Raw genomic sequence first — 15,557 nt, forward strand, 5'->3', positions numbered from 1 at the left:
AAAGATAGGTACCTTGTATAAAGAAGTTCAGCAATAGTGGTGGCGTTCTGGGAAGAGTTAAATGGTTTTGAGACACTGAGAGTAAGAGGCGATGGAAGAAGGGATAAGAGTTTTGTGCTAAGAAGAAAGGTATAACCAGGATTTTTATGGATCATTGAATTATAGGGAAAAATACGTTGTTTTTTTAGCGCTGGTACGAGGTAACCAAATTACGCAAAAGGATGATGATTTAAATGATTCTACTTCTATATCATTAATGTTTATGGGTTTTTCTTGTGATCTCTAATGGACAGCTGGGTTCGGTGGAATAACTAGAAAATCACATGTTTTGCATTGGAAAGGTGAAGAACACCTATTTTTCACCTACATTTCTTGTTAACAATTACGGTAGTTATACATGGAAGAAACCACTAAAGCTCACCCGAAGCTCAGATTTTTATGGTGTATCAATAAGTCACAGTGAAGCTATAAAGTCAGGAACTGTTGTAGATACTTACATTACAAACAACATATTAAGTGGGTATTCCAAATGCTAGAAAATAAACTTAGATCGATAATTGTTCGAAGAAATTACCCAAATAAATATTGTTTCTTGGAATTCAATGATAACTGGATATGTAAATCTTGGAAAGAATAATATAAGTTGGGATCTCTTTAAAGCCCTGAAAATAGATGGGTTTAGTTATGATCAGTTTACATTTGGAAGCATTTTGAATGGAATTTCTTGGATTAATGATTTAAAGGCCGGGAAACAAGTTCACTCTATGATTATTAAGATGGGTTACGAGTGGAATGTATTCTCATCTACTGCTCTTTTAGATGTGTATTCAAAATGCAAAAGGATTCAAGATGCTTATCTAGTGTTTGAGTGCATACCTGAACCATATTTTGTCTCTTGGAACGCATTGATAACAAGATATGCACAAATAGGTGATCGTGAGACTGCATTCTTTCTATTTGATCGTATCGAGAGACATGCTATTGGACCTGGTGATGTAACATTTTCTAGCCTTCTGCCGCTGCTTGATGATCCTAAGCTCTATAAAGTAACGATCCAAATCCATGCCAAGATGATAAAATGTGGTCGATTAATTGATACTGCAGCACGCAATGCAACCATTACTTCCTACTTTGAGTGTGGGTCCATTGAAGATTCACGAAAGGTATTTGAAGATGAGGATGGTATCCGAGATTTGGTCACATGGAATTCCATGCTAGCAGCTTACGTGGTTCACGATTACAAGTCCTTTGAAGTTGAACTTTTTATTGAGATGCAAAGATATGGGATTAAACAAGACATGTACACATACAGTAGTATTCTTAGTGCTTGTTTTGGACTGAAACATCACAAGGAAGGGAAATCTTTGCATGGGTTGGCGATTAAAAGGGGTTTAGACCAGACGGTACCTTTATGTAATTCATTGATTTCTATGTATCTGAAATCCAGCAGCGCATCTATGGAAGATGCAATAAAATGCTTTGACAGCATGGAGCTCAAGGACAATGTATCTTGGAATTCAATCCTGACTGGATTCTCACAGAATGGGTTGAGTGAAGATGCTCTGAAGTTCTTTGGTGGATGCGATCCAAGCCACTTCCAGTTGACCAATTTGCCTTTTCGGCTGTCATCCGATCTTGTTCAGATTTGGCCACTTTACAACTAGGTCAGCAAATTGATGTCTTAGTACTTAAATCAGGCTTTGAGTATGATGACTTTGTATCAAGCTCACTCATATTTATGTACTCCAAGTGTGGGGTCATTGAAGATGCAAGGAAATCCTTCAATGCAACTTTAAGATGTAGCTCAATCACGTGGACAAGGTAATATCGCTCTTGATCTCTTCTTGGAGATGAATGAAAAGAATGTAAAACCATATCACATAACCTTCGTAGAAGTTCTCACTGTATGTACTCATATTGGTTTAGTGGAAAAATGTTTGAGATATCTGAACAATATGGAACCTAAATACGGTATTCCACCTAGAATGTAGCATTTTTCAAGTGGAGTTGACCTGTTGGGACGCGTTGGACATGTCAGAGAAGGAAAAAAGTTAATTGAGTCTATGCCATTTGAAGCTGATGCAATGGTGTTGAAGACCCTGTTGGGTGCTTGTAGGATACATGGTAACATAGAATTGGCTACTAAGATAGCGAAACACTTGCTAATCTTGGAGCCTGATGAGCACTGCACATATGTCCTTCTCTCTAGCATGTATGGTCATCTGGGAACTTGAGAGGAAAATGCTTCTATAAAGAGGTTGATGAAGGAGAGAATAGTGAAGAAGGTTCCTGGTTGGAGTTGGATTGAAGTGAAAAACGAGGTTCATTCTTTCAATGATGAAGATCGGTCACATCCTCAACATGAAGAGGTCTACCAAAGATTGGAAGAACTAATGGAAGAAATTGGGTGGTTGTACGATGGTGAAGATGAGAAATTTTTAAGCACATGATTTTGATTATGTTGTTCAACCTTGAAGACTTGTACTAGCAAACAATTTTTGTTGGAATATCGACATGAAAAGTAACGCTTATCAACCTTTCAAAAAAACAAAAATAACATGTCAGTCTCAGCGTAAAAGACACTCAACTATTCTCATGAGAGACATCTTATGGGGTTGCGCTAGAGAAAAAGCGGAAGCATATCTAAAGAGTACGGGGGTTTGGTATTGAGATCTCTCAGGATCACCAACCAGGCACCGTTGGAAAAATGGACATGGAGTTTCCAAAAAGAGAGAATATACACTTTGGAGAAGGATCATTCATGAGAAAATGGAAAGGCAAGTGGTTCGAAGCGTCTCGATTACCTTAATCTAGAGAGTCCGACTTTTGAAGAGTCTGTTTTTGAACGTCCTTTGACTGAGGAGAGAATCCATGTTGCTCCGATAGCGCCAGAAATGGCAACTTTGAAAGCTTTGTTGAATCCATCTAGGACTACTCGTCCTTCGTGTATTAAGTTAGCTGAAACGGAGGCACCCTATGAACTGAAACCTGGGACCTTACAGATGCTCCCAATCTTTTTAGGGAAAGACAATGAAAACCCTTATTACCATGTTAGGGATTTTGAGGAAATTTGTAGTACTCTAAGAATTAGAGGCTTAGATGATGATGCTTTGAAACTTAGGTTATTCCCATTTTCCCTGAAAGATAAGGCCAAGTCGTGGCTATATAGTTTGGACTCCGAGTCAACTGAGACATACTTGTTGCAATAGTTTAGAATCAAATTGAACGAAAAAAATTGCATGAATATAAATATTGGATTAAATCACTTTGAATTTGGAAAATAGTGGAATCTTAGCTTCAGTGTTCTTTTAATATTGATATCAACTTTGATTGAGTTTGCTATAATTTTTATTGAGTTTTCTATTTTAATATTAGAATTTAAGTCTAATTAATACCCTTTACAAGTCTGAGAATCGAACCACTTTTACCACTATCAACAAATCACATCATGCATCTTATGGCATATTCAGTTTTTATTGGATTTAAAATTAAATGGAAAGGAAAAAGAAACATCCATTAAACCCACTTTGAATTACACCAAGAAACATTTAATTGTAATGTCCTACCCCGTCTCCCTAATCTCCCTAAGGAAAAACAAGTATTTGCGACCTATGGTTTCTATTAGTTGGTGGTATCATTTATACAACAGGCAAGGTTGTTTTCACAGCATCCATCTCATAACTCTGTAAATACAAGCTTACAAAAACTTGAACATCATGCTGGCGAGGGAAGATTTTAATTGTAACTCTGCCCAGCTCAATAAGTTATTCACACAAGTCACCTTATTTTTTCAGTTCTTCTATTTTATTACACACTGATAAAATCTTTGAGTAGAAAAAAGTAATCAAAACAAAAATATACACCACCTTGGAGGAAGTTTCAGCTGGTTGTGAACTTCTCTTGCGTATTTCTGATAAGAATGTCTGTCTCCTACGCTTAATAATTGCTGTCAAGAATGGTACATTTCCCGTGTTATAAAGCATGAACTATACTGTTTCAACAATCTCAAACATTATGATGACAAGAGCGGGAAAAACATGACTTCTCCTTCAATTAGATAACTGTGACAGTTTTTTCAAATTCCATAGGGAGGTTTTCCATCAGATAGTTAATTCTGAAAGGATGTTCTGAAGAACCTACTTTAAATAAGTACCCGATTCTTAGCTTGTATGCAATATGAAAATTACAACGTCAACTATATCAACAACACTAACATCGACTGTAAGCACAACTGAAATACTTTTGGCATCTTTATCCCTTGATGGATTTAGTCTTTTCTGAGCATTTTGCGCTTTGCTGACCTGAAAACTACAGGCAACAAATTCATATGCAACTACTAAGTTGGTTCACAAAATACATACATAAGTATTTTGATTCGAGGGGAGAGGAAAAACGTCGCATAAGCATAGGAAACGGACTTACCGCAATAAATAACTTGATCACTGAAATTTGATGCCGCACACGAGAAATAGGAATTGATTAGTGCAAGGCAGAAAGTTAATAAAGGAAATTACATTTTATAAGAATTTCTTAATTAGGATAACACAACAATACCTCCTTTTGTAGCAACACTCATAAGAAACTTTTCGTGTGAGTCTAAATATGCAGGCAACTTTGCATGGCCCTTCTCCCGCTCCTGTTAAACTTACCAATTTTAAATTAGAATGACCAACTATAAACATGTCATTTACCTTCAAGCAGAATGATAGAAAAACAACCAGAAAGTTAACAACAAATTACCATATGTTTGTCGTTCTTGGCCTCCCCTTTGGCCTTTCTTTCGCTTAGCTCTTCAACAAGTTTCATAGAAAATAGCTCCTTGTGCCCTGATAAAATAGGACCCTGCATTGAGATTAAACCTTAGAAAAGTTCTTTCACCAAGATGAAACTCCAAAATATCAAGCTTCTTAATCCTTACCACATTAGGGTCTGCAACTTTCTTCCCAATGATTGTGCTGAAAGCCATCTTAAACGCTTTACAACCATCAGTGAACATTGTAATTCCTGGCTCTATATTTTCGCCTTCGTCATCATAATTTCCTTTCACCTCATCATCAGCATCTGAACCATTTTCACCTTCCTCTCCACTAGACTCCCCATCTGAAGCCGCCACTTTATTATTAACAGGTCTTCGATCTACATGTGAAGCTTTTCGCTTATGCGCAGGCTCCTCGTGCTCTTCCCCCCCTCCTCGTCATCATCTGAGTTGTACTGTCTCGCCCTTTTACTAAATAGTTTTTGCATTTGCTTGTCTACCCTAACTTTCTTATCAGCACTACCCCGAAACACTTTCCCCCATCCCCTTTTCCCCTTATTATTTTTGTTAACACGGGCCTTCCGCCTCCTTGGAACTTTCCTTGTGGTTACCATATCAGTTTCTACAGACATGGAAAAATACTGAGAAAGCGCCTTATCTTCCTCCTAACTACAATAAAACAATTATAACCTACTGTTAAGATTCTACAGACATCAAAACAAGTCATAACAATCATGAAAAATACATTAACAGGTTTGACAAAACTAGGGTTTCTCAATTATCAAAACCCTAATTAAAACTATAGATTCGAATATTCTAAAGAAACATAAAATAGAAGACGAATTGATGTAGCAGAGATGCTGAAACAAAAAGATAGGTATCTTGTATAAAGAAGTTCAGCAATAGTGGTGGCGGTCTGGGAAGAGTTAAATGGTTTTGAGACCTTGAGAGAAAGAGGCGATGGAAGAAGGGATGAGAGTTTTGTGCTAAGAAGAGAGGTTTAACAGGATTTTTATGGATCGTTGGATTAAAGGGAAAAATACGCTGTTTTTTAGCGTGGTACGAGGTAACCAAATTATGCAAAAGGATGATGATTTAAATGATTCTGCTTCTATTTCATTAATGTTTATGGGTTTTGCTTGTAATCTCTAATGGACGGATGGGTTCGGTGGAATAACTAGAAAATCACATGTTTTGTATTGGAAAGGTGAATAACACCTATTTTTCACCTTCATTTCTTGTTAACAATTACCGTAGTTATACCAAAATATTTGTTGTACTCTAAGTTGGATTTGATTGGAAACTTAGTTCATGATTCCGTTCCTGTTGACAATGATGAGGTATATGATTCTGTTCCTTGGTTTTGATTTGATGTATATTAGGTCTAATTTTGCACTGGCCAAATCTGAAATATATAGGTCTTTTACTGGAGTTGGTTTTTTTCTTCTTATACAGGCTAATAATTTGGTAGTCCGAACATGAGGAGAGAATATGACAGAACCTAAGTTGAAAAATCACGTTGAACTTGTTGAGCTTCTTGGAATTGCTGATCTCAAGAAAGGTAATTAACCTGATTTCTGATGCAATATTTTCTTCTTATTTGGTTTGAGTAGGGTTGTTGGCTATGGTAATATATTTTCAACATGAGGCCGGATTAGTTAACTCGATTGACACAAATTACTGTTATATTCTTAGTTTCAATGATATCCATCCTAATATCCTATATGATAAGATAAGTTGCCAGGAAATCTGTGATTGGACTAATTGTGTATATTTTGGAAGGGTATAGTTACATGATGTCTGGAGAAGAAATTATTGTTTGTTTACATGTGTGTTTGTCCTCTTAAGAGTGTCCACTATGGTACATCGCATAAGGTATCCTAAAATACAAAAGATAACAATTTTGGACTTTAACCACAATGGACAAATGCTCTTCTATAATGGAAAGTAAAAGATAAGAATAAGGATCAGACTGAAACACCATATATAATGGAAATAAAAGATAAGGGTAAGGATCAGTTTGAAACACCATACCATGTTTAAACATTGATTACATCTAACATTGGCGGTGTTTTAATAACTTTCACTTTTAGGCGGTGTTTTAAACATCATGCGGCGTTTAAACAGCTCTTAAAAGTAAAAGGTGTTTAGAACACCACCAATGATTGATATAAGTAGTGTTTGAAATGTCGTGAGGTGTTTTAAACTTCGGGATATTAATTAATGCTATACGTCCGCTCAGTTCAAAATCCTTTATATATACCATTTTACATTACCCATACTGGATGCTCTTAATCATATAAATAAATTTACACCAAGAATCAGATTCTAATTTATTATACGTTTATTTAATTTGTTTTTCTGAAATGTTGTAAAATTTCAAAAGTTTAACATTTACTGTTGTCCGACTCTTTAATTTTTGCATGTGAAAAAGATAACTAGAAACTGTTGGAATTTTTTTTTTTTTTAATATTTGATTGGATGCATACTGCAAACGGTATTTCTCAAGTCTTCTATCATTAAACATGTGCTAATGTTGCTGGAGGAAGAGGTTTCTAATTGAAAGGAGTTGGGGTACTTCTCAATCAGGCACTTATCAATTTTGGTTTTGCATTCTTGGGAAAGCGAAACTATACCCTCCTACAAACTCCATTCTTCATGAGAAAAGATATAATGGCAAAATGTGCTCAACTAGCTTAATTCGACGAAGAACTTTACAAAGTAAGAATTTGTCTTGATTGTTAAAATAATTGGTGCATCATAGTATTATTTGGTTCATTAGGAGATCCAATATGCATTTTTGCTGGTGAGTGGGTAAAGAATGATTTGTATGTTACCATATTTCTGAAAGACAGCTATATGATGTTAACAGAAAATTTGTTCATGTTGTGGTTGATTGGGTTTGATATCTGATAGGTCACAGGTGAGGGAGATGATAAGTATCTTATTGCCACAGCTGAACAACCATTGTTTGCATATCATCTAAATGATTGGATCCATCCTACACAACTGCCAATAAGGTTGAACTTTGATGATATTCTTATACTTCATGGCAGATTTTTACTTCTTTTTTAGTTCTCTTCTTCTCCTTACTTTTTCGTTTTCAATTTTGTGGGTTACTTTTCAATAATATTCCTCTGCATCTTTAGTAAACAAAGAAAATAGCGTATTATTAATACCAACAATTTGAAAACTTAGAAAAACCAAGTTCTTACATCAACATACCTAGATGTGATTATTAATCAGTAGTTTCTTGTTGCCTATTTTGCAAGATATACAGGATACTCTACTTGTTTCCGCAAAGAAGCTGGTTCACATGGTCGAGATACTTTAGGTATCTTTCGAGTTCATCAATTTGAGAAGGTAGAACAGTTTTGCATGAACTCTCCAAATGCTACCGACTCCTGGGAAATGCATGAGGAAATGATTAAAAACTCTGAGGACTTCTACAAGGAGGTATTGGATTTTCTTTGTTATTCTTACGGGAAAGACTGATAATATCATCCTTTGAAAGTGTAATTTATTCCACAATGATAATGTGTTATAATTCTTGAGTTTCCTCCATGCTGAGAAATTCAATCATCATTCATGTTTTTCTAATATAAATCTTTTGTTACAACCAAACTTGCCCTATCGAGTTGTTTCCATTGTTTCGGGTGCTTTGAATGATGCAGCTGCGAAGAAGTATGATCTGGAAGCACATTTTCCTGCCTCAAATGCATACAGAGAGCTAGTTTCTTGCTCAAACTGTACTGACTTCCAGTCTAGAAGATTGGAAATTCGATTCGGGCAGAAAAAGGTATCTCCATTTTATTTGGCACTAGTAAGACCACATGTGCGATGCACATGCTTGAATTTGATTCTTTAAACAACACCAAATTCGATGATGATTAATAAAAAATCTTAAAATAAAAATTTAATATTCTTATTTGTAGTTATTACGTAGATAATTCAAAGAGCTTTCCAAATATACTAATTTTGTAAAAATCCGATGTGTATTTTGGAAGATATCTAAATTTTAAATTTTTTGACCTATTTTTAAAACAATGGCATTCCTGTGAATACACAAACATTGATTCAATATACATTTTCACCCTTGAATACATATACATAGTAGTGGTTGATATTTAAGGTCATATTAGTAATATTAGGTTGACACCAAAAATAAGGCTTCACCAAAAAGGGGTCTTTTCTTTATTATAGTAAGATTAGTTTCTTATGGATGAAGCTCTCATAGTGACAGTTGTATTGAAAGTGTCTTATTGAATATTGGTTGCAGAGCAATGACCAAGTGAAACAGTACTGTCACCTGCTAAACTCAACCCTAACAGCAACAAAGAGGACCATTTGTTACATCCTCGAAAATTATCAGAAGGAAGATGGTGTTGAGATTCCAGCAGCTTTACAACCCTTCATGGGTGGCTTGAACTTCATCCCATTCCAGGCTCCCCCAACAGTTGAAGGCAAAGGGAAGAAAAAGTAGAAGACAGTGATCTTGATTTTTGTTTAGTGGGAGCAAAAAATGTAGTCAACACGCTAACTTGGGCGATTTCTCATAGTGAGCCCAATTTAAGGACTAAAATTGCCCCTCACTTACTATCAGTTTCGTTCGGGCTTTCAAGCTCTAGAAATATGCTTTTTGATTACAGTGATATCGCAACCTTGTTTGAATATTTTTTAAGCTTTTTGAGTTTGTTGTTATTTCTTTTGTTAATGTGATTGATTGTAGTGGAACAGGAAGAGGGGAAATAATATTTTGTGGGTTTTGATAAAATATCAGTTTTGGATAAAATATGTTAAACTTGGTTGTTGATCCCTATTGGAATGGTTCCACCTATTTGCCACCCACTGCTATCCTTATTAGATTTTCTAAAGTAATTTTAGTTTTCAATTTTGTTTTTCCTATTTGCCACCTAGAAAAGTTAAATTAAATTTGACCTGCAACTGCCACCACTAATTTGCCATCTTCTCCATTAATCTGTGTTTTTACCATCAGAAAAATATATTAAACCCTAGGTTTCAAACTTAAAAATATGTTTGATTAGGACACCATTATATATAAACTTTATTGTTTTTTTTGCTCTTATCATCTAAATCATCGAGAAATCAAAGATTTAATTAGTCAACAATAAACCTAATCTTATGCTTAAAGGGTCCGACACTAACCTAATCAACAAGAAATCAATGATTCACAGAGCTATTATTGTTGAGGAATAGATTTATTGAATATGCAGTAGAAATCAATTATCCATTCAAACCTATGATGTACTGAGATATTCGATGAGTTAATAAGAGAGATAAAGTAGTACTAACAACATTCAAGCAACACAGTACATCAGGGTGGGAGTAATGGAGATATAACTTCACAAAAACAGTAACCTCAGTACCACTGTACTACCTCTTTCTTTTCTATTTTCATGATAAGCACTAAATGCAAGTACATGCTTATTAAAGGGAGAAGAAGACCTAACACTGAACCCTAATCGACACTGACCCTGCACGTGGTCGAGATGTCAACATCTATCTAAGAAAACTTAAAAAGAGGTTAACTGTTAAAACACAAGAATTAACTGACAGAATTATAAATACATCCTTATGTTGGTTGCAGGCCATCACCGACGAGCCATGAACCGCAAGACCATGACAATACTCCCTCCTTCAGAATATCCTTGTCCTCAAGGATGGTATTTAGGGAAGTGAGTGCGAACGTTAGGAAAATCCTCCCAAGTGGCATCCGCTGGTGTAGTATGAGACAACTGAATCAAAAGCTGTTGTATTGCCTTACCCTGACGAAAAACTTGTCGAGAATCCAGTGTAGCTATGGGCTTTAGAATGATCTCGCCATTTGAGTCGTCCAAAGGCAAAGAAGGGATAGTGGAATCAGCAACACCTAGCTTCTTTTTTAACTGGGAAACATGAAATACAAGATGAATCTTTGAGCCTGGAGGAAGCTCTAGCTTGTAAGCCACTTGACCTATCTTCTGAAGCACAAGAAATGGTCCAAAGTACCTAACAGACAACTTAAAATTCTTGCGCAAGGCCATGGAAGTTTTCTTGTATGGTTGTAACTTCAAGTAAACCATATCTCCCACAACAAAGGATCTGTCAGTCCTCTTCTTGCCAGCAAACCACTTAATTCTTTCCTGTTCCTTGTGAAGGTTTTCCTTCAAGAGGTCAATAACTGCATCTCTCCTTTGGATATATTCTTCAATAGATGTTACAGAAGTATTAGCAATAGTTGGGAAGGCTAAGTGAGGAGGGACATACCCATACAAAGCTTGAAAAGGAGACATTTTGAGACTGATGTGAAAGTTTGTGTTGTACCACCATTCTGCTAATGGGAGCCAATTGAACCAATGCTTGGGTTTATGACCTGTCATGCACCTTAAGTAACCCTCCAAGCAAGCATTAACTCTTTAAGATTGGCCATCTGACTAAGGGTGGTAAGCAGTGCTCATGTTGAGGTGTGTTCCCAAAGTTCTGAAGAGTTCTTGCAAAAATTTGCTGGTGAAGACTTTGTCTCTGTCTGAGACAATGGAAGCAGGTAGCCCATGTAACTTGAAGATGTTATTTAAGAATTCTTGAGCCACTGTAAGTGCTGTGTAGGGATGCGTAAGTCCTATAAAATGACTGTATTTAGTGAATATGTCCACCACTACTAAGATAACATCTTTATTATTGGACTTAGGGAGACCCTCTATGAAGTCCATGCTAATGTGTTCCCAGGCTTGATCTGGTACTGGTAGTGGTTGGAGAAGACCTTGAGGGTGCTGATGCTCCAGTTTGTTCCTCTGGCATGTGTCACACTGGATGACTAGAAGCTGATTATCTTGTTTCAATCCTTTCCAATAAAAATAAGTTTTGGCCCTAATGTAGCTGTCATGAATGCCTGAATGGCCTCAAATTGCAGATGAGTGAATGGAATGAAGAATGTGTTGTCTCATGTTAGTAGTGGTGCCCACATAAATCCTACCTTTGAACCTGAGAATGCCTTCTAAATAAGTGTAATTAGGAATTGCAGAGCCATTGACTAGCAACTGTGGAATGAGTTTAGAAGCCACATCATCATCTATATAACTGACAATTATATCTTGAGTCCAAGTTGGTGTAGATAAGGCAAGAGCATTGCAGGTGGTGGATGAGCTAGAGACTGGAAGTCTAGAAAGTGCATCAGCAGCCTTATTTTCCAGGCCTTTATTGCAGTGAATTGTATAGTCAAACCCAAGAAGTTTGATGAGCCATCTCTGTTGCAATAATTGATAGACACATTTTTGTGTTTAAATTGCCCTCAATGTCTGCGTTGTTGGAAATCGATATTTGTACTAATATTGTGTTTTTTTAATGTATTTTTAGGTATTTTTGGAAAATAAATATTGTTGGAAAATTCGGCTCGAAAAGTTGCTCGGAGTACCCCCGGAGGACAATTGCTATATGGACCCCCACTTTTGCTAAGGGGCACCCACGACTATGTGTATCCCATCTGTCTATAGCACCCACTGGTTATTTGGCACCCAAGATGCTGGATAAGGACTAACCTCCTCCTTCTTCGTTTGAATTAAGAAAATGGCGGGAAAATATTAACAGATTTTCAGTTCGTGATTTGGAAGGGTTATAATGTGATTCAATGGCTGAAATTTCACGGGACGACTTGATTAAGTTTAGCAGGCATGGTATGATCAATGGTTTGGGTTAGAATTGGCTGGAGCGTCAGATGGAATAAATCAGGGAGTTACGTGTTTTGATAAACCGGATATTGCTATTTTGGATTTGGACGACTTCTAGTGAGATTAAAGCGCTAAAATCAGTTGGACTAGGCCTGTAGCAGCTAAACAGGACATGTAATTGCATCAAATTCGAAGAAATGGGGTTGGAGAATCATATTTGAGGAAAACATGGAGGATATATCTTCTCGGGTTTATTTCCGGGAAGTGTGTGCTTTAACTGGAGGCTTGCGTGTGGAAACTGGGTTTTTGGTGACTTTTGGAACGTGTTTGTATCATGACAGCTAAGGAGTAACGCGTGGGTTGATATATCAGGGAAGAAAATCCTTGACTGGCTGTGAAGAATACTATCGAGTAATGAAAAAATATATGGAGTTATGACGCATGATTTCGGTGCATGAAGGAGTATATAAGGTGTGGTGGAGTAATAGACCAGGGACGGAGAGTTTGGGGATATTTTAGAACACTACAGAGTCGAGAAAATCGAGTTGCAGAGAACCACCATTTATGCTGTTGCACAGCTGAAGAACACGAAGAACATACTAACGAAGACAGTCGTTTATCAACATTGATAACGACACAGAGGCGGGGGTCGTAGAAGCGTAACAACGACAATTGGCTTTTATCGTTCTCTGTAACAGTGTTTTGCAACAATTAAAAAGCGTTGCAAACACCCGATTTTTAATAGTTTTTCTCCAATTCATCATTTGTACACCACCTTTGAGCAATAAAAATGAATTTTGAGTGCGTTTCCACAATGATGAGATAAACCCATCCTCTGGGGCGAAGGAGGAAGCCACACTTTCCAGAATTATGTGGTAATATTTATTTTATAAATTTATGCAATATTTTTATATGATTAATTGCACTGATAAAAAATGAATTAAATGATTTTTATTAATCAAATGTGTTTTCTCTTGATGATGCATGCTTAGTTTTAGACTCTTGATGCGTTATTCTTGCGACTAACATTTGATATTTTGGAAATCTGATTTTGGAAATACTTTAGAATCGAATCAATTGTTTAAGTTGCATGATATAAATTAATTTAGAACCACATAAGTATTGATGAATGGTGAAATCCTAGCTCCAGCCTCTCCATAATTTTCACAACGTTTATTTGCTTTGCCATAAAAATCAAGTTTAAAAATCAAGGTCTCTACAAGTCTTGAACGAACTTTTACTACAACTCAATTGAAAATCAAATCAATTTTTGGCGCCGCCGACGCGGATTTGTTTATAGATTTGTTTTTAGGTTTTATTTTATTTGTTCTTTTTTATGCATTTTGGCATTTTTATTTTATTTCAGATCTGGAGCTAAGCTAAAGAAAAAGAGAAAGTGCTAAAAAAAAGGCAAAGGCCAAAAAGGAAAGAAAAGAGAAATCCAGAAGGAGTGAAGAAGAAGATTTTGTAAATAATTTTATTATTATTTTTTTTAGAAACTGTAATTAAGGTTTTTTTTTTTGTATTTTTTTTTTTTTAGACTTTCTTTTTCTTTTGAACTTTATTTTTGGACTTTGGACTTTAAACTTTGGGACATTTTTTTTAAACCCTACGGAAGAGTAGTTTAAATATAAACTGTGTGCAGAGAAGGACGACGATTACGATATCGTCTCGGCCCTTCGGGTTCGTACATGACATAGGAGTCGTGGCCCGAGTCGACTACAACGGTTCATCCCCCGTATGGAACGGGAGGTAAGATTGTCGAAACACTCGCGAATCTCCTGCTAGCGAGTTAATGTATTCCTTCGTTTGCATATATGCTGAGGAACTGAAAATGACTGCTTTAATTTCCTAGTAAAGGGCAAGGACTGGCCATACAAGGTAAGGGTTCGGATTTCATCACCATTCTCTTCTTGCCCGCCTTAGGAAAACGATACCAAACGCGAACCTAAGCTTAAAATTTGAAATAGAACGAGACTGATAGGGTAACGAGCTTAATAGGAAAGTCGTTTAAAGAATATTGGTTACTCTTTTGAGCATGCTTTGAAGTTCATGATGGTTTCTGTGATTTGAATACGCCGCCTTGTAACGCCGGTGAGGCCTTGGGTATCAAAGCTCCACGCAGCTTCCCTCGTCTCTGTTCAACTTACTTTAACTCAGATTGATTCCAGAGAGGTTTGCTCAGATTGTAACGAATTCCTTTTTGAAAGAATAGAAGCTGGTCTAGAAACAATCTAAGTGGAGCCATCATGCTTTTTTTTTTGCTAGAAATATTTAGGTCTGCTTTGGTGGAGTCAGCCTGCTGTGTGTTTGCTTAGAACCTCCCTTTAGGATTTTTTTTTCTTTTTGTTTTTTTTCCAGTGTATGCCTGAGGTCATTAGAGAACGATCTTGGAAAAGAAACAATCTAGGTCGTTTGATTAGTGACAAACCTAGTAGTTCCTTTTGTGGAAGCAGGGAGCTCGAAGACTCTTCTTTTGAGAGCCCTGTTTTTGGAAACTTCAGTTTTGAGAATATGTCTCTTCGTGAGGAAAGTACCCCTAGTACTTCTGTAGTGCCAACAATGGCAACTTTGAAAGATTACATGTTCCCAACTAGGTCCACCCGAGCCTCATGTATTAAATTGCCAGCCATTACGGATAATTTCGAGATAAAACCTAGTATTCTTCAGATGATCCCTATATTCTTAGAAAAAGATGATGAGAACCCTTATTTTCATATTAGGGACTTTGAGGAAATTTGTGGGACAATTAGAATAAAGACCTTACTGATGAAGTCTTGAAACTTAAGATGTTTCCCTTTTCACTGAGAGATAAATCCAAGACTTGGCTAACAACCTACCATATGAATCCATTGAAACATGGCAGGAACTTATTGCTGCTTTCTATATGAAATTCTACCCTAAGCATAAAACTGCAGCTGTTAGGCAGAAAATTAGTGCTAGTGTGCAACAAGAGGGAGAGTCTCTTTGTAGGTTTTTAGAGAGATTCAATGATCTCCTATCCCAGTGTCCTCACCATGGATTTGAAAAGATGAAACTAGCAGAGATTATTTATGATGGTTTAGACTATTCGACCAAAGCCATGGTTGAGTCTATGTGCGCTGGTGAGTTCACTAGTAAAAGTGCTGAGGATGCAT

General features: G+C 36.5%; 2 protein-coding genes and 1 pseudogene across 2 annotated transcripts; 2 read left to right on the top strand and 1 right to left on the bottom strand.

Moving 5' to 3' along the window:
• The first annotated feature begins 602 nt into the window (after nt 1-602).
• On the top strand, nt 603-1,664 carry LOC113305490 (putative pentatricopeptide repeat-containing protein At3g25970). Its single transcript, XM_026554520.1, has one exon. It carries the CDS (start codon nt 603-605, stop codon nt 1,662-1,664), a length of 1,062 nt encoding a protein of 353 aa, XP_026410305.1.
• Nucleotides 1,665-3,638: 1,974 nt separating this feature from the next.
• On the bottom strand, nt 3,639-5,370 carry LOC113305492. Its single transcript, XM_026554521.1, has 8 exons — nt 5,229-5,370; nt 4,919-5,136; nt 4,741-4,842; nt 4,555-4,636; nt 4,423-4,442; nt 4,188-4,301; nt 3,862-3,986; nt 3,639-3,747 (listed from the first exon to the last, which is right to left on the bottom strand). The coding sequence occupies exons 1-8, from the start codon at nt 5,368-5,370 to the stop codon at nt 3,639-3,641; spliced, it is 912 nt and encodes a 303-aa protein (XP_026410306.1).
• A 463-nt stretch (nt 5,371-5,833) lies between these two features.
• LOC113305493 lies at nt 5,834-9,314 on the top strand (annotated as a pseudogene).
• The last annotated feature ends 6,243 nt before the right edge of the window (nt 9,315-15,557 follow it).

The sequence above is a fragment of the Papaver somniferum genome, chromosome 8, assembly GCF_003573695.1.
Source record: "Papaver somniferum cultivar HN1 chromosome 8, ASM357369v1, whole genome shotgun sequence".
NCBI classification, from domain to species: domain Eukaryota; kingdom Viridiplantae; phylum Streptophyta; class Magnoliopsida; order Ranunculales; family Papaveraceae; genus Papaver; species Papaver somniferum.

Bases quoted from the DNA above. Each gene is read 5' to 3' on its own strand.
- LOC113305490 (XM_026554520.1), top strand. From the start codon at position 603: ATGATAACTGGATATGTAAATCTTGGAAAGAATAATATAAGTTGGGAT.
- LOC113305492 (XM_026554521.1), bottom strand. From the start codon at position 5,370: ATGGTAACCACAAGGAAAGTTCCAAGGAGGCGGAAGGCCCGTGTTAAC. The intron at 4,843-4,918 runs GTAAGGATTAAG...ATCTCAATGCAG, and splicing joins AAGTTGCAGACCCTAATGTG to GGTCCTATTTTATCAGGGCA. The intron at 4,637-4,740 runs GTAATTTGTTGT...TAAGTTTAACAG, and splicing joins CCAAGAACGACAAACATATG to GAGCGGGAGAAGGGCCATGC.